The 20,693-nt window shown below is 35.4% G+C and overlaps 1 protein-coding gene across 1 annotated transcript; it reads left to right on the top strand.

The window, feature by feature from the left end:
• The first annotated feature begins 3,616 nt into the window (after nt 1–3,616).
• On the top strand, nt 3,617–11,909 carry LOC131431573 (DNA-directed RNA polymerase II subunit RPB1-like). Its single transcript, XM_058597376.1, has 2 exons — nt 3,617–3,819; nt 10,398–11,909. Exons 1-2 carry the CDS (start codon nt 3,814–3,816, stop codon nt 11,553–11,555), a joined length of 1,164 nt encoding a protein of 387 aa, XP_058453359.1. The 5' UTR covers nt 3,617–3,813; the 3' UTR covers nt 11,556–11,909.
• Nucleotides 11,910–20,693: the final 8,784 nt, after the last annotated feature.

The raw sequence follows: 20,693 nt of genomic DNA, 5'->3' as shown, positions 1-20,693 counted from the left end.
GGAATCTAGGAGTGCTATTGGATTCAATACTTAGTTTCAAAGATCACATAGAATATACCCTCTCTAAAGCATTAAAGATGCTAGGATTCATCTTTCGCATCTCAAAAATTTTCAATAACATATACTGCCTGAAATCGTTATATTGCGCTCTAGTTCGCGAGTATGCTGTTGTTGTTTGGGCACCATATTATCAAACAGATAAGCTACGCATTGAAACTGTTCAGTACAAGTTCATTCGTTTTGCTTTGCGTCGCCTGCCCTGGAGAGATCCATTTAATCTTCCAAGCTACGAAAATCGTTGTAGACATACACTTCGATTTGCTATCTGTCCGCCGTGATACACAAAAAGCTGTTTTCGTCGCGGACCTCATCCAATCTCGAATTGATAGTGCAGATCTCCTACAACAGCTAAGTTTTGACATTCTTCGGCGTAATTTGCGGTTTAATCCCTTTCTCAGAATTCCTCGTGCTAGAACTAACTATGGGTTCATTGAACCGTTTTCGAGTATATGTCGCGTATTCAATACTTGCTCTGATGGATTTAATTTCAATTTATCTCGTAACACCATTAAAACCCGTTTTCTCCAAATATTTTCCCGCTAGTTTTATTAGGATAATTAGTCAATATGAATAGTTGTTAGTTAGCTTTGTAGTTTAAATAAGGGTAATTTAAGATTTCGTTATGTATCATTTGGTCAAATGTTATTTGTTGATACGAAAGATGAGAAGGTTTTATGCCTGCTGGAGAAGGAGAACCAAAATCTCAGCTCCAGCAGGCTTTTCCCTTGCTCCTAAATAAACAAATAAATAAATTAACAGATGGATGCAAAAGAGATGACCAAGATAAATACTTTAAATTGACCCCACAAATTTCCAAAAGCAGCCCTCGGGGATTGTTGTTTATCATTGAATATTAAGACTTATTTGTACTAAAGACGTTTAAAATTTAATAGCAAATCCTTAGGGATTATCGAAAGTAATAAACTAATTTTGAACGGTTGTCCATAACCTGCTTCACCGCTAGTGATATTATTTAGTCGTGTTTGATGAATGTTCGTAGCAGGATAATGACAGGATCAATTTTCGATTAACGAATTAGCGATAAAATGAAAAATACTTGGACATTCGAAAGTTCAAATTACCCTTTTATTAAATATTGTATCCATTAACTTTGACATGAACGCTATATTCGTTCAAGAATTGTATCAAAAGGCCTCTCATTCGTCGAGCCACCACATCGGTTTGCTTAGAATTCAGTCCTGAGAATCAATATTCTGTTCTAGCGGAGTGAACATGAGGAGTGATTATACCAGTATTCTTCTTATCGTTAAAGCCAATGTTAAAAACAGCAGATCTCACAACTAATGGTTCTTACATGCCACGACCTCTCCTTCAGATATGATATTCACGATTCGCATATGGTAATTCGTCAAGTAATCCAAAGTTCGGAAAATGAAATGATTTGGCTTAAGCAGCTTACAAATGTCATGAATACCATCCGTTTTGAAGTACACCACTCTTGAAAACTCACTCGAATCGGTTGAACAAACGTCAGCATGCTAAATGCAAGGAAAATATTTTCATCTGAACTCATTATTTTAACAGCAGAATCCTATCATTGATGCGTAAAAAATCGTTACATAATTTGATTTGTTCAACTCACGCCCACGATGGCCAACATAATTCATCTAACTTCATCTACTGGTAAATGACATTAGAACTTGTGTTTCTGTTTACGGTATAGCTAAAACAGTCATTTGGCAAGTAATGATTTTGATACCCTATTAAGCACGTGTTTCCAAATGACGAATCAATCATGCATGTAAAATCTCCACCCAAATCTACTCGTTGCGCGCCAAACGATTTTCCAAAGATCTAGTATTCTTTTCTTCAACGGCGAAATACTGAGCATCTCCTTGCGCGCCAAACATCAATTGTAGATCTAGCAATCATTGGCGACTTTTTCAGTGGAAAATTCCATTGTTCATACAAAATAACTTTATTGATTTTTCCCACTTTTCCGGTAAGTTTTCCTAATTTTTTTGATGTACGAACCCGGTGGGGGTAAAAACTGATCAAACAAAAAAAAAAGCATCTCAATCCGTCCATCCGTTCTTACGTGATGCGATTACAAAGAATGATCTCTGCATTTTTATATATATAGATTATATTATATTATATTATATTATATTATATTATATTATATTATATTATATTATATTATATTATATTATATTATATTATATTATATTATATTATATTATATTATATTATATTATATTATATTATATTATGTTATATTATATTATTTTGTAATATATTATATCATTTTATGTCATATTAATATCATTACACTATGTTCCATTGTGTTTATCAATATAAAACATTTATCACGGGGACGTAAAGGGGAGGGAGCATCAGGGCATCGGACGAATTGATGACTGGACGAGGGATTGTGGATAGCCAGCCCAAGTCACTTGAAGGAAAGCTGTCGTCTCCGGTTCTGAATATATGATAGTGTATGTGACAACATCGACTAGTCGCACTCAACCTCAACGAATTTCGATAAACTTTTGGCGATTATTTCCGTTTCGAAAAATGTAATCTGATAGATGACCTTAGCGACCTGAGATCGATTTCTAAAGTCTTAAACGCGTTTGAAAAGCACTATTTAATAACCTGGTAATATCATTATCGAACACTTTTTATGATTTAATTATATAAATATTTTAATGGGGTTCACTACAATCAGGTACGATCAGCTTATAAGACCAGCAAAGCAAAGTCCTGGCATTACATTCCTTTTGCGGAATTTGGCATTTATGTTTCAACAGACTTCGCAGCCGATTCTTAGTGATCCTACTGACACTAAGAATCCTTCCAGGTCGGGGCTCGAACATACGACAACTGGCTTGTAAAACCAGCACTCTATGCATTATTAAGTATATGATGAAAAAAAAGAAGATGTATGACAATAGTAAGTGTAATTTTACAAAAAAGCAATATTATGCAACCTGTGAAATGGTAATAAAATGACGTTTGAGATAATCATCCAAAGATATAAGTAGTTAGGTACAACCTGCTGGAAGCAACAATGTAAAGAAAATTGAAAATTACTGACCATCATTGTCCCTTGGAAGATGTTGTTATGGAGCTGTCATGTCAGATTTGCAGACCGAGTCGAACTTCTTACATTTTAAGTTCGTAGATCGGTAAAAGTGTTTTTCAATTTCAGCTGAATGGATCGAAAAGCAAAGGAAACTTTCCCATCTTGCGATCGCATTTAGAGTGATACCAGTTTTCCTTACAGCGTGTCGCGGGTCGCGTAACGGCGTTTAAATTTTTTTTCTTGAATTACCGGCCATCGCTTCAGATCACAGAGCAGGACTAAACCCCACCCCTGGTCTGGTGATCTTTTGCGCGGTCTTCAAGATCCGTAACAAATGGAAATGAACCGAACGTGTACCGTTGGGCATCATGTCAAACTGTGGTGCTGGTGGCGAAGGCGGTGCTCGCCGTGGCAGCCGTCAGTCGTCAGCGAGAGAAGAAGCGGTTCGTCGTTGTATAAAAACAGGTGATTTTTGGCAGCCTCGGCGCATTCCATTATTGTCGACCGCCTGTGGAAAGCATTACCGGTGTTTTGGGGTTTCTCAGAAGTTGATGAATCAGTGTCGTTCGGTTTTCGTTGCTATTGTTGGTGTTTTTAGTTTTCGTGTGGAACTGAAGGATATTTGGATTTTGAGGCAATCTGGTGTTGTAATCGGATAGAGAAGATTTCGGAAAAAGCTGTGTTTGAGAGCGGTAAAGTTCAAAATGATGGTTAGTGCTGAAAAGACCAAACTAATTGGATGAATAATATGATGTTCATCGCATTTGAAATAATTGTTGTCTGAAAACAGTGATATTGCGAATCAGAGGAACCTTTTGTAATATTCTTCTTATTAATAATGAGTGATCTGATTGACTAGTATTGTACGTTTTTGAACAGCAATCTAACAACAACAAAACTATCGTTGCTTGTGTACAAACGTATTTAGTGTACTAAATTATGTTGTGATGTAATGGAAGCGCCTGGTAACTGATTTCAAGAAACAATTCTAATATCCGGTTTTACCAAGTGTTTAGGATTTCAGTAAAGGGAAGAAACAACAAGTAAAAAGTGTCATTTCCTGGTGTAGTTAAGCGAGCATCCTTGTGCAAGAATAATGGCATATATAAAAAATTATTGTACTGCATTTGGTAGAATGATAGACGCGAAAATCTTCAGTTTCAGAATTTTTTATCAATTTGGTTGCTGACACAAATTGTAAATACATGTTTTCAGAAATGTTTTAAGTAACTATTGGGACTATATGGAGAAAGTACAATCTGTGATAAAAATATTTTTATTTTGTTCTGTAAATAAAACCTTACAATCAATTTTCTCTAAAAAAGTATTTTTGATTTTTTTTTGTATTTTTGTTTTGTATTTCTGATGAAGTTTAATGTACTATGGAAATAATTAACAAAAAAGTTGTAGTCTTTCAAAAATGATTGAGTATTTTAAACATTTTTCATAAATGTTTTTCTTGTTTTCCGATACGATTTTTTGAAAGAGTACAAAATATTCAATCAAAATAAAATTACACAGCATTTTGCTTTATGTTAACGATCTCAAGGTACAGAGAATTTAAATTAACGATTACTGAATATCTGTAACCTTCGGTCTTTTTCGAATGTCTCGCAAGTCTTGTTAACTAAGAAGCATTTTTTCTGAAAGAGTAGATTGCGTTTTACTTCTATGCCTGTAGTAATTCAGTAACATAGTACTTTTATACGGTAATAGTTTGTGTAAAGTAATATACATTAGCATAAATTTCATCAATATTTCAATTTCTCGAAGAGTCTACCCAAAGAACATAGCATCGAAGATGGAGTTGTTTTGTACGTCTTACTTTTTGCATAGTAGGTCAAAAAGCAAGAATATCGACAAAAATATAAGTTTTCAAAATAATAAAATCACAAATTAATAGCCATCGAATTGCGAAATGTTCATGAATTGATTTTAGATTTAAAAAAATTTAAACAACAAATCAATCTAACATTCTATGAGATAAAGTTATTCATTTATCTAGGAATTTTTGCTTAGACCCTTCTCAAAAGTAAAACTAGATTAAAAATAGCAAGCTCATGATGCTAATTGTTCGTTTTAGTAATAAAGAATGCTTATGCGAAATTTGAGCCAAATAAAAACTACAAAACTAAATTGACCTTCGATTTCATATGAAATTGACCAAAAATAAAATTCGAAACAATCAACTGAGTACTTTGAATTTCATATCTAAATATACTCAGTATTTTATTGCGAATCCTTTGAATCATTTCTTCCTTGTGGAACAACAACGTGAACAAATTGGTACTGCAGAAAACTTGGCTGGTCTGAGCAACTTGTATGTAAAATAATAATTCGATCATTAGACAGAGCTTATAATTTCTGATTATAAAAAAATATAAACATTTGATTTACTTATTAGTAATTTTTTTGTCCCGTTTATAAAAACTTACACCTCATTTCGCCATCACTATTGAAAAAATATTCATGAAATTGAAAAATTTTCACTTGTCGTGCTGTAATACCGGAACCGAAAGTCGGATCTGAATACACTTTTTGGGGACTTTCATTTGAATCTAAGTTTGTGAAAATCGATTACATTAAAAATGAAATAATTCTTAGGCACTCATAATAAATACAAAAATAAAGATGATAGTGGATGCACTAAAAGTCCCGAATTACAAACTTGCTCTACTTTTAGTGTTTATATTTTTGGCGAATGATCAAAATGACAATTAGATTCTTTCAGAACAATTGATTCTACTCTATTTCAATGCCTACAACAAATTTTTACATTTGAAAATTTTTGGAAAATATCCTTCAAATGAAAGTCATTTATGATGATTTCAAAGTTACTTAAAAGATCAATTTTGGATACGAACAACCTCAAGATATAAATCTGGACAAATGAAACGATTTTATATGATAATAATTTTCAAGACAGAGAACGTACAAACTCAATCATTTTATAAACAACGATTAGAGAAGATTTTAAGTATTTTGATCGAATGTGAAAGTGAAAATTTGAATAACCGTCAACCAATAAACTCAGTAATAGTGTAATTTTAATGATCCTTCGTTAAAAAGCGTCGATAATCTTCGGAAAGTGTCTTAAAATAGAATTGCAGCAATACAAGGAAGGAAATAATGTGACACAGTCCGCAGAACATATTTTGTTACTTTAATTGATTTTCACTTTTGCATATTAAGGTACCAATGCATACGCAACCAAATTCCTTAATTTTGTTCATATTGTAACTTGTTTTTATGAATACATGAATGAGCATTGTCATAGTTACAACGCATGTAGTGATAAGACACTTGTTGTTTTGACGTAAATGATAATTTAACTAAAACTGGCGGTAACCCGAGTTTAGTAAGAATTGAAATGATGCATGTAAAATCGCAGATTAGCTTGTCTTGAGTTTATCTCTTATACTCTATTTTATTGCATCTGATAATACTATATATGTGAGTCGGTGCAACTTATTTGTACTAAGTTCCGAATCTTTTGAAGCGTTTTTTTTCCTGGTGGGACAACAGCTTGTTCAAATCGATACTGATTTGTATTGCATTATTTTTGCTACACTTAGTCTGGATCCCTTCTATAAGATTCTTGGAAGCAAGATTAGACCAAAATATTATGCTTTATACGACTACATCAATTTCTAACTATTCAATTAGGTTCCACGATTATTGTTTGGTTTAATAAGCGGGTCTGAAAGATTATGCTGAGAGATAGTTCTTTGTATTTAGCCACATTTAATGAAAAAGAATTATCTATGATTATCATCATAACACAACTTTATACTGAATTTATTTGCGCGCCACCGTGTTGTTTGTATGTAAATGGAGATTTCAATATGCAAACTACCTGTTGACAAATTAAAACATTTTAAAACTTTTTCGAATCAAGTTGAATGAGGAAAATTTATCGATAAATCACAGAGATACAAGCGCGTCAAATCAGGTTCGAAAAATCTATCGTCGATAATTCTAAGCTGGCCTGCTAGTTACCGGAGAATCGAGATAAGCCATGGGTAAACTAAAGCAGAAATGTATTCGGGCATGTATTTATAGATTCCCTTTTGTGCTATAGTTCACACTGCGCAAATCGGATGAGAGTTTGACATCATTCACTGAGACTGTCATTGGCTCGTGAAAACATAGGTCAATTCAATCCAATGCAATTGAAATACTTAAAATACGTTACCGCATAAGTTTAAGTTAAATGTTTTCGAATCGATTGGTAGTTAAATTATATAAATTCATCAATAAATGACTGAGTTCTAAGCGTTCAAAATTATGACAGAAAAAGGTTACGCGGTTATTTTTGAAAATTTTTCAATTGACACCCAAGCCTCGTACAGTGATGATTTAGCAAAAGCGACAATCCAACGAGCGAACGCATATACAATCTAGTCATCACCTCACTGGACGAGCTACTTGTTTCATTCACAGTCAAGCATCAACTGAAATGAAGAAATGATTTGCAGCATATATTTATAGATTCCTCTTCGAACTACGCAGAATGATGCGGTGTTTTTATGCATGACGCAAAGCCTCCTATGCCGAACAAGAAAATGACGTCAATTTGGTCAGCTGGGATTGGTGGATGAAAACATAGGTCAATTCTAACCATTTTTTCAATAGTATGCTATTGAAATACTGAAACGACGTTGCCATACATGTTTAAGTTAAAAGTTTCCGAATCGATTGGTTGTTAAATTATACCAATCCATCGACAAATGACTGAGTTATTAACGTTCAAAATTATGACGCAAAAAGGTTACGCGGCTATTTTTGAAACTTTTAATTGACCCCGGCCCCGTATAGTGAAGAGTAAGGCATTTTTAATGCCAAAAAACTTTGCTTTTTCGATTACTGCTATAACTAACTTTTAACGAGTAGCGAATTCTTCAGAATTCCAATCAGCAATTCCCACAAAAAAAATATGTTTACGCAAATTTGGATAATTCCCTAGCCAACTGATACAAAGTCTGATGGAAGTGCCGCTAACTTAAATGACTTTCGCCATAAATTGATCAACTTTTATCACACAACTACTCTTTTCTTAGGTTGGTTTGGCCTCTGGAAAAATGGAGTAGATGCTACCCAATTTTATAAAAGCCGAACTTACCCGAATTGAATAGGGTAACTTGACCTTTAGTCATCTAAGCTCAATGAGATAGAAACAGGTGGGGCAAACATAGCTCTTTTGTGTTAGTGATATCAAGTTTACTTCAGCAAGCCAAGTGAAATTAAAAACCACGTGCTTGCTTTCGTCACACCGGTCGAACGAGTTAGCATTGAATCCAAGCATGTTTATTTTACGTGTATGTCGGCATACCGAATTATTTACAGAGTTTTGGGTACCAACACAAGCAAGCCATGCGGTCTGCATCGCCTGTTTATAAAGACTGTCCCAAAAAGTATGGACGCACTTTGATTTCGCTGTAAATAACTCACAAGTGTTAGATATTCATATTTTACTCGATATACTTATAATATTAGACTACAACAACAGAATATTATTCTCAACATTTGTTACTTAGCCATTGTAGACTAGCTGGCGCACCTTCTTGCGAACGTTCCTCATTAAATTCCGTACAGACTTCTTGGCGACAAGTTTTGACACTTTTTTCCAATCTTTTTCGAACTGTTGAATTGTTTCGGCTGCCGAGACATGTTTCCTAATATGTGCCTTCGTTAATGCCCAAAATTCTTCAATTGGTCGAAGTTGTGGGATATTTGGTGGATTCAAATTTTTTTGGACGAAAGTGACATTTTTGGTAGTATACCATTCTACCGTTGATTTCGAGTAGTGGCAAGAAGCAAGATCCGGCCAGAACATAACAGGATCCATGTGGCTTCGAATCATGGGTAGAAGTCGTTTTTGTAGACATTCCTTGATGTATATTTCGCTGTTCATTGAAGCAGTGGTGATGAAGGGTTTCGAAATCTTACCGCAGCTACAAATTGTTTGCCAGACCATAGCTTTCTTACCAAATTTTTCGAGTTCAATCGATGTCTCGGACTGGCACCGTATAATATTGTGGTCCCGGCAAGGATTTGAAATCGAGTTTCACGTAGGTTTCGTCGACCATGATTATGCAGTTCAAATTTCCAGCAAGAATCGTATTGTACAGCTTTCGAACCCTCGGCCTGATCGATGCTTCTTGTTTCGGACTACGTTTTGGTTGTTTCTGCTTCTTATAGGTTCGAAGATTCAAACATTCTTTAGTACAAAGAACATTTGACTTCGAAGTGCCAACTTTTTTGGCCACATCCCGAACTGAAACCTCCTTCTTTTGCTCGAACGCCTTCAGTATACGTTTATCCAATTGAGAGTTGGCAGGATCTTTTTTTCGATCCGTTTTCGGTTTATCCTCAAAGGTGTTATCCTCACCGAACTTCCTGATTGCATTTCGCACGATTTTTTCACTTACTCCTTCCATTTTTGCTATCTTTCTCAGTGGCAGTCTGTGCACCGTTTGTACACAATTTTTTGACGTTGTTCTGCTGAAAGTCCACGCATTTCGAAACAAACTAATGAAAACGAATAAACAACTGCACAAGTGGCTAGAGAAGAGTGTAAACAACAGGACGCAGCCATAAAAATTGACAGATTCTGAACCATTGCGAAATGGCAGCGGATTTTGGTTGCGTCCATACTTTCTGGGACAGTTTTTATCACATTGATCTAAGCTCTACCATTCACTGCACAAATAATTAGATGAAAATCGATGCATTTCCTTCGAATTTTCGTATCGCTATAACATATATACTGTGATTCATGGTTCAATAAGTTATAAAAGACCACTAACTCTAAACTTTAAAGTTGAAGTGCTAGATTTTTACATTTCTTCAGTTTATACAAAACTTCTAATCTTTCTCTTGGTGGAATCTATCAGCGCCCGAACAGTAAAATCAGACACAAAATCAGAGCATTTGCTGAGTATCCTTGACTACCCTGCCACTTCTTCGGAGTCGCTGATTTTAAATTCCGGGCAACTCATAGCATTCATTAGCTTTGGTAGGCATGGTAGCAGGGCGTAAGAAGCGTTCCAGTTCACCTTTAGTTAGCCTTTATATGCTTTTATTTGAAATTATTAACAACCGTTTAAAACAGTTTTGTTACAAGTATTGAAATAGAGATTAGCTGGAAAACGAAAATTAAAGTTATGTAAACGAGCAGCATAAAGCTTGAATCATTTTCATAGCTGCCCACATTCCAGTTTATCAGTTTTAACAGATAAACATTTCAGGTTCAATTGAAATAATGTAGAATTTTTTTTCATTTCAGTTCTTTCGGATAACAGCAATTCTGCTGTTATCAGTAAGTGCCTTGGCTGCAAAAGAATCACAGTCCAAATCAACAGTAAAGTCGTCGTCAGCAAAAATTTCGGCTAAAGGACCTCATGGTAAACGTGAAGTGGCATCAGAATACGGACCGATGGAATTTATTGCTCCGACCATTTCTGGTTTCACGTATGGAATGCCTCAACCATTGTTCAACATTCCCCATTACACTGGCTATAGATACTACTCATCACCATACAAGTTTTCACAACCATCGCTCTTCTCTCCAGCAAGTCAACAAGATTTCCATACCTTTCCGAATAGCCCGGTGAAATACAGTATCAGCTCTAAGGAGCTTTCGGAAATTATTAAAGCGTTACAATCACCTAATCCTGCATTAACCATTCGAGCAGTACCGACCAGTAGTGGATGGGACAACACACTCGGTTACGACCCGACTGGTCATTACAAATCACCGACGCTAAAATTTCACGAAACTTTACCGTCAACCTACGGAATCCCACATTCAACCCCCTCGAATTCGTATCTTCCTGCAAACTATGCAGCTCATCCGAACACAGCCGATGAGCCATTATTTGCCAATGGAGTCAAGGGAGTGCGCCACTACGCCTCCTCATCAAACTCCCACGTGCCAGATCTCTACACCGGAAATAAGTACATTTCTGCAATCAAACCGCTGTATTACCCTGCTCAAGCCGTATCACAGTTACATACAAACATCCACACTCAAAAACCTTTCAAACCATCCACCTATCTAGGATCGACAAACGAGATATCCGATTATTCCCATAGCCAGCCAGCCACATCATCGTCCTTCCACAATGCATATCTTGCTCCGGCTCTACAATATCTACCTCCAAAAGTGGACAACAAAGTTACTTACGAACAACCCACGAAGTCGTACCTGCCGCCGGTACAATCGAAACCCACCAATAGCTATCTTCCGCCGAAACCATCTAACACGTACCTTACGGCGGCTCCGAGCAATCCAAATTATATTTCTATCAGTTCTCACGAAAACGATGGCAAACAGTACCAGCACTATCATTCACACAGTTTGGAGGAATCCAACGAATCTATCGAATACAGTGGATCACACTCAACGACTGCCAAACCGCATCACCATCCGTGGCAGCCGTAAAGATCTGCTGGCCGACTGTTTGCCCAAAGACTTTCTATTCGTGAAGATACGTTACAGAAACAATAATTATATTAGAAATAGAGTGGTTCTAATAACTTATAGATAGAGTTTAGCGTAGATAAAAGTATATTCTCAGCAAAACATTACTTAGCCTTGTGGAGAAGATTCGACTATTGCCATTACTTCATTGCGATTTATGTAGATTTGTATCATATTTCAATCGAACTATAAAGGACAACTTTAGAGTCGATGTAAACTCTCGAAAAGAATTATGGAAAACAATAATTCAATAACCAACTCAACCTGCTTGCGAAGAGAGAAAAAACGATCTTGTGTTGCATAATCCTAGAGAAGAAGGAGAAGAGTTGAAATTAAAAAAAACTTGTGAAATCTGAATGCTTTTTTCTTAACAGTATGTACACAAAGGTAATTTACCCCTAGTCAGTTTATACTTTATAAATATTATAAAAATCATGAAATATTATAAAAATCATGTAATATATTCAGCAAACGATTTTACATGGAGTCGTTATTTACTTAGGTTTCATGTTTATCTCTACTCACCGAGCAACATGATGAAAAAACACTATTTGATTAAAATACCCTTACTGAAATAAATATACAAACATATTCTCCAAAAGTAAGTCCGTTGAAATGCTCTACCATTGAGCTACTTTGGAAAATGTATGAAACACATTCGAGAGAGTAACCCGTATGATTCGGATGTCCATCTCGCAGCAAAGTTCGGCTTATTTACATGGAACATTCAAGAAATTGTTGGTTCAATATACCCAGACGAACCTCTTCTGTATCTTCTTCATCAAGTTCTCCAATGCAATATCAAGAAAAACCTAACCCAATACAAATCCATGAAACACCATGATATCCTGAATGTCGATTTTTACAATCTCTTGAAGGGCTTGTTTTAAGAATGTTTATCTGTGAAATAATGATAATCTGAAAAATCCCTACAGCAAATATTGGACCCCATTTCTGTTTTCAAAATCGTTTTGGTACTACAATTATGATGCTAATAGTTACAGTACTTCAAAGAAGACACGTATATCCAAACAATCTTGTTGGGGAAGAGGAATAAAAAATATGCTTTGAAGAAATTTCGCATTATCTTAACTACAGAACTAAAAATCACAAAAGTTTCATGCATGTTGTCCTCTTTCACTAATATCACACCTAACAACAAACAAATATACGCAGTATTCATAGAAAATACAAAACACATTTGTACAGTTTACTTTTCAAATGTGAGACTGTTCACTATTAGAAAACTAATATGATAACTTAGATTTTGAAAGCCTACCATCAATTGAGTCATTTTGCCCTTTTAAAGATATGACGATTACTTTGAAGAGTAATTCATTCAAATGCTAATGTTTCATCTGTTTGCAATGAAAAGAAGATAACCTTACAAAAAATACTTTTATATTCCAAGAAAATTTGTATGAAACGAGCACCGAAAATTAAATAATTCTAGGGGACGGGTATCACATGACCAGCTTGGGTATGACTCCCAACCCCACGTATAGTATGAAAAAAATCAATTGAAAACTCCTTCTAATCCTCCATGTGGCGTGATATAGTCTTTCTTTTGTCATTTGAACCGTCTCATTAAAACATATTTTTTATTAAGATAACTTCTAACCCGAATTTGATTTGATTTTTCATACAAATACTATCGGGTTGAATCGAGTTCATAAATGCATGCTACAAACCAAAAGTATCAGCAATAACACATTCGAGTTTTAATGTGCGGATAGAAAAAATGCGATTTGTTGGTTACGTCACTCATACGATTATATATCCGTGACAGTCATATGATTTTCGAAACTGCTCAATGAATTATGCGTTCGAGCCTAAATTTGTATAAATTGGTTTAACAATATCCAAAAAAAGTGAGCGGGGAGAGAAACAAAGGCGTTTTGTCGGTTCCGTCACCTCTATCATTATATCTCCGGAACTAAAAGCGGCAACCATTTGATCATCGAACTTGATCCGCAACCTAATAGTAGCTTTCAAACGTAAAGCATGTTAAAATCAGCTCAACAATCTCCGAGAAAATTGAGCGGAGAGAGAAATCTTTGAAAGGTGCACACTGACATACACACACAAACATTTGCCCATTTCGTCGAACTGAGTCGAGTGGTATTTGACACTAGACGTCCTCGGTGCTCTGCAAACGAAATTAATTTCCGTTCCGCGAACAACTGTTATGGTTCCAAAGGGGTCTGCGATATTAAATCGTTAAGTTCCACATGGCTACATAGTTTTTGCTGCAATGGGCACCAATTTGCCCTTAAACAATAAATCAATCAATTAAAAAATAAACAAGTTAAATAATAAAATAAATAAATAATAAATAATAATTAATCAATTAATAAATAAATAAATATATTACTAATGCAAAAACATGTTCAACAACAAGTCAACATTCATCAAAAGAATGGAGAAAAATACACTACAACAACGGGGTTTTGATCTTTCGGTCTTTTCGCGAAAGGAATATGTTCCAAATGTAAGATTGTTCGCTATTATTCATAAATTTTTATTACACATTAAAAATCGTCTTCAAAGCTCAAGAAAATTACTATGTTTCGACCACCAAATTTATTTATACTATGAACATAATTATTTGTCCAAATATGTTTATTTCATAACTACCAAAATGGCAGTATAGTGTCATGATCTAAGTTAAAAAAATCATTTTCATTGACTCAAAATAGACGAAATTGACGAAAAATAAAAGTTACGCTCTGCTTCGCTTGCAAATGTTGAGAACGAGAGCCATGTCCAGTCAACGAAATAAGGGAAACAGTAGTTTCAAAATTGTATTCTTCCTTTATTTACCCTATCAGTCATTTTCGGTTTTCAGTGCATATCGTATACTGTACAGTGTCGATATTCAACCGCTGCTTGAAGAATTGATATAAACAGAAAACGATGCACAATGATTTTTACTTGTTGGTGCTCGTATATCTTGTATCTATAGTTGTAGGTTACCATAATAATTACTTCGATTTATCATATTTTGGTCACTTTTTAAAGCCAAAAGTCACAGATTTCCAATACATCCATGAAGGGATGAGAAATGAAATTCTACTGATTCTCTCTGCAAGCGGTCTTTTGGTTTCGCCTTGTCGTAGGGGAACGAGTGACGTTGGCACTGATACTCTCTTTTGTTTCTTTTTGCTTCGCCTCTTCGTTTATTTCCTAATTCACCTAGTAGTGAGATGATACCTTTTTCTATCGATCCACATGTATTCTGCATTAATAGTCATTTTACTTTCAAATCGATTGCTTTATTAAATTAAATCGGACAAAATATTTATCAAAATATTCAGGACAATTTCAAAACTACACATATTTTATTGAATACATTTAAGTGGTTTGAAAATTTCGTGTTTCCAGTGGTTGCAGTTGAAGACAGTTACTATCTTTTTAGTTATTACACAGATAACAGATATATAGGCTCACATATGTACTGTGTGTAAAATTTGCTCAATCAGCATGGCGAACACTTGCAGATGTCACCACGATCGACACGAGGTGTCACCACGATTTGGGTGTCGCTTTCACATGAGCCACAATTTTGGGTGCAACATTTACTTCACGCTAGATTTTTGTATTGCTGTTGGATAATATGACAATTATATTATTGTTTTATTCCGATAAAATTCTCGTGTAATTTGCGACATGGAAATAAATTTGTCTCTAATGTGTGATAAGTGTTAAAATTGTTATAGTTCGAATATTTGTGTAACAGACAGGAGGATTTTGTTATCGTTCCGAAACGTAGTGAAATGTTTTGAAAGATCGCGACGAATAGTCGAGTAGGTAGCAGTAGTGTTTTCAACGTATAGCAAATTTTAAATTTACACAGCATTTTGAAAATGTTTGTTAGAGCATGTATATCTGTTATCTGTGGTAATTATAAGGCATGGGTTATTAATTTGAATTCGGAGGTAATGAAAAATTTCCAGTATAAGATTTAACACGTCGTACTCGTACAATTGGGATGCTTAAAAGGAACCGTCCTAAAAACAAAATACTATGCTGAAGAGTACTGTGTTCAAACTTTCAATCACTCAGAAATGATTGCATTGAAAACTGTGTCTAATTTTAATTCCAAGTGTCATTTCATCGTGCTTCCTTCAAAACCCCAACTATTGGGATATGGCGCAAAAATTGATATCTCCGTGAATAGTTGACTGGTTCTTACAATCTACGACTTTTTCATTGGAATTATTTATTTTGCACACTCATCCAATTGTTCAGTTCATTTTCCAAAGTTTGAGCGAACTCTAAAACTATTTTTATATTTACAAAAAAAAAGGTAAAAAAAAAGTAAAATTTTGGGGCCTCCGATAAACAATGCTTCATATTTCGACACCAATCCATTTCAAAAACTTTATGTGTCCGGCATGTTTTCTTGTAATAATATGGTCTACAACTTCTCCGAAAAAATCTATTCTCTATCACGCAATATAGGCTAACTATAATTTTAACCTCACCTCTAGGTGGATTACAGACAATTATAATTATATCAAGAAAAGGGGATAACTCCCCAATAATCAAAAATACTTCTGAAGGCATTTAGGCTCCAAAATCAACCTCTGAGGAACGCGTTTTGATGTAATTGGGAACACTGTGTACTGGAATAAGTAGAAAAATCGCTTACACAAAAATAATCTTATCTACGTTACAAATGGATGGATTTTAACAATCTATGGCTTGTTAGATAGCTATTACCGTGCAGAATTCAAGTCTTTAAAAACATATTGTATACAGGGCCGATTTTCTATATATTATATTTACATTTTTATATATATAAAAAAATAAAACTATAAGGCGGCTGTTGGATTGGATTCTTTTATTGAGAATGCGTGACAATTTTAAGCTCTGGTCATGATGGCCTTTCAGTTTCATTAGAATTTTTGTGAAAAAATTGGTAACTTTTGAGAAAAGCGAGGAGTTCCTTTCACTCCATTTATCCCTACCTTTCACTCCATTTATCCCTGACGTAAATAGTCAAAGTGATCCATTCTAGACTAATTCGTTTTGAGTTAATTTGACTCTAATTAACACCTATTTTAGTTTCCGCTGGATTAAAGAGCCATTGATAACAGCTAGCGTTAATGTTAATAAAATACGCTCCTTGTTTCGTTCTTTGATAGGGTAATTTTATTTTCTAGGAGGATATATTGGAAGATATGTTTATCTGTGTCGCTCGTTATGAACAAGTGGCAATTATTTTCATCAATATTCATCAACGAAATAAAATACCGAATTACCTTGCCAATACCAAAGATTCTTGTTTATGCTTGATTTGATTTTAAGAACGAGGCATCAGTTTTCTCCAGCGCCGACGGTGCGAAAAACTCGGCGAGAAATATCGACGGCAACCAAATGGATTTTATCCCGGATCCGGGATACACACGCCGGCAGCTCAGTCATCGCCGATGAGGGAAAAAAACGTCCCGGATAGTCCCGGACGGTCCCGTCCCGGTATAGTGCGAACAGGCTATAAAGCGTCAAATATAAAATCTGTTCGGTAAATCGTAGAAGAAAAAGTAAACAAAGAGAAACTGTCATTTGCAGTTAGGCCCTTTTGTCGTGCGACTATCGATTTGTCACTAAAGAAAATTACCTTACTTACGATACGTATCTAAACAGTTTCATTTTCTACAGCAAAACTTCCGGAATTTCAATTATCTGCTCCACCTACCCGTCCATCGCCACAGTCATTTGAGTGCAGCATTCCGTGAGAAATCGACCGCAGCACTTGAAGTGAGTGATAACCACTCTTTCGTTTGCACCGTTCGCCACCGCTACCACTCAAAGGCAAGATCAGGTTCACGGCAACGGCTAGCAAGACTAGAGTGGAAAATGCACAGCAGCAATAGAGATTCCATTGCTCCCGCCTTGTTTATGTAGCGAGTGTGCGGGCGTCAAGTCTATGCTATCCAAAGTGCCACTAAGCGGATCACTCATTGTTTATGTTGTCGATTTTCACAGTCGAAATCTTTCTCGCTCTATCGACATAACGAAACCATGATTGGTTTTTCGGCAGCTGGTTTTACCAATAGTAAACATAATGATAACGATTGAATTAACCGGGCCGTTATTTGTCACGAGAGTATAGGTCAGCGATTTGAGCTCGCGTAAACCTCGAGCCCAAAGAAACATGTTCAAGATTATTTCTTCCGTCTACTGACGAAAAGTCGATCTACGCTCAAAACCGAATGAATCGAAAGGTAAAAAGTTATAATTTTTTCGAATTATTATCGATATTGAAAGTCAAACTGCAATACGGAAAACTAAACCACTCATTATTCGAAAACCTGTACGTGCCAATTGGCCTTTATGTGAAGGGTAGTTTTGAAGCAAAAGGCTATGTTGATAAAGCATATTTCTAAGCAGTATTATGTGTGCTTGGGATGAGAAATGAGTTAACAAAAGATATTGCCAAATGAATGTTATAGACAAATCAGTTATTTATTTTATTCTTTAGAGGAAATAATTCGCAAAAGAATTGTCTTTTTGATTGAAAAATGATTTAAAAAACTGTTGAGACATTCTCTGGTGTAGTCCTAATTAATTTCCGTTTTTATTAAATAAAACACATCAATTGCAAGAGTTCCGTTATAGTTATTGTCGTGGAGAAAAATTACCTATTCAGTCAGTCGATTTGGTAGAGCCGATTATTCACCTGAATTTATCCAAGATTTCTTGCGTTTAGGATTCTCAAAAAATACATTTTTCGTTTTTAGTGCTAAAGCGATGAAAGGAAAACGTTCAAAACTACCGTTGAAGCAACATTTCACACGTTAGTTTTTGGTTCTCTACTTGTCTCTAGGTCAGTTTGTACGAATCCCACTTTTCATACTTCTTCCCATGACTTGAGAACATATGGAAATTGCTTACAGTCGAACCCCCAAATGTCGTCTTCTTACTAAAATGCTGCAATTCACGCGACTTCGTTAAGGATCAAGTGTAAATCAAATTTCCTGGTGTTAGAAATTAGTGTATTACGTACTTCATATTTGATACGTATATCACCCCACACCACAAAAATGAAGATGGTACAATTTCATGCACTTACAATGAGTACAATCAAAGTTAATTTTTAAGGTGAAATGTAGCGGAATGCGCGAATTGCGTTTTTGATCAATTATTCAAAAACTAGACCGATTTCTGAAAAACCAAAAACACTTATGTTTTCGAAATCAAATTTAACACAACTAAGTATTCTTAGCATTTTGAAATTTTGCTTCGCCGAGCCGTAATTGGTTTTTGAAATGTATAAACGGTTACTGTTCCGTTCCACGGGGATGGTTTTAGAACTGAAAAGTAGTGTTTGTAGCAGAATTTCACAAAGAATCTGAAAATGCAACTCAAAATTATAAAATTTTAGTCAAAACAACCGAATTTTGTAAAAGTTTGCATAAACTTTTACGCATTATTTTATTGCTTGCCCGCTGCTGTTTCGTATTGAGGTGGTGTGAGAAATGCACGGCGGACTCGGTGGCATCATATCGTAAGCAAAAATTACATGTCAAATAATGGCGCGAATTTATGCAGCATTTGGTTTTGTGTTGAAACGAAAACGAGCTGAATGCAATAAAATGGATATTGTAAGAAATCGTTCAACTCTGTTGAGCTCAATGTATTGATGTTGCTGAAGCAATAATGCTTGACTGTGTAATATTATCTAATAGATATTATTTTAGATTGCAGAAATTTTTATAGCAAAACTAAAACTTCAACCTTGACAGACTACTGAATGAAATGGATACAGGCCAAGTATTATCGTTCATGTAGAATATTTAAAAATATAATTTTTATACAACCTGTGATACAAACACCTACTGGCATGGTGAACTACTGGCAAATATATCGAAAATACTTGAATCTCCTCTTGTCTTCAATCGTTCTTTTGAAAAAGAATCCATACTTGCTACTAAACTCAGGCATATACATGGTTATCAAGTTAGTCAATACATTTAAATATAACCTCATGATTCATAGCTCTAGTGAAAGAGTAATCACTAACAATAACGATTGAATTAGCATATATTCAAAGTATGAAGGATTCAAAAATCCATTACGTCCAGTCTTGTTTACAAGCCAACATAACGAGAGATAAGCCCCTGCGCTCAATCACTGAACAAAGGTCTGGTTTTTGTGTGTCGGTTTTTCTCGTTATGCTTTGTGCGACGGTTCGTTCAACTGAAGCGGATAAAATTTTGCGCGCATTTTCTGACGCTACATTTCACCTTGTGATGGAGGTGAAGGTTATACACCGAAACTATAAATCACGTAGAAATTATCTGAATAAAGACTTTCCCAGAAAGTATGGACGCAACTAAAAACCGTTGCCATTTCGCAATCGTTCAGAATCTGTCAATTTTTATGGCTGCGTCCTGTTGTTTACACTCTTCTCCAGCCACCACTCTAGCAGTTGTTTTTTCGTTTTCATTAGTTTGATTCGAAATGCGTGGACTTTCAGCAGAACAACGTCGAAAAATTGTGTACAAACGGTGCACAGAACGCGGAATGTCACTGAGAAAGATAGCAAAAATGGAAGAAGTAAGTGAAAAAGCCTTGAGAAATACAATCAGGAAGTTCGAAGAGGATAACACCTTTGAGGATAAACCGAAAACGGTCCTGCTAACCCTCAGTTGGATAAACGTATACTGAAGGCGTTCGAGCAAAAGAAGGAGGTTTCAGTTCGGGATGTGGCCAAAAAAGTGGGCACTTCGAAGTCAAATGTTATTCGTGCTAAAGAACGTTTGAATCTTCGAACCTATAAGATGCAGAAACAACCGAAACGTAGTCCGAAACAAGAAGCATCGATCAGGCCGAGAGTTCGAAAGCTGTACAATACGATTCTTGCTGGAAATTTGAACTGCATAATCATGGACGACGAAACCTACGTGAAACTCGGTTTCAAATCCTCGCCGGGACCACAATATTATACGGTGCGAGAAGGGCAATTGTTGAACTAGTCCGAGACATCGATTGAAGTCGAAAAATTTGTTAAGAAAGCTATGGTTTGGCAAGCAATTTGTAGCTGCGGTAAGATTTCGAAACCCTTCATCACCACTGCTTCAATGAACAGCG

Source organism: Malaya genurostris, chromosome 2, assembly GCF_030247185.1.
Source record: "Malaya genurostris strain Urasoe2022 chromosome 2, Malgen_1.1, whole genome shotgun sequence".
In the NCBI taxonomy this organism is placed as follows: Eukaryota; Metazoa; Arthropoda; class Insecta; order Diptera; family Culicidae; genus Malaya; species Malaya genurostris.
This window is presented reverse-complemented; position numbering and strand designations above follow the sequence as displayed.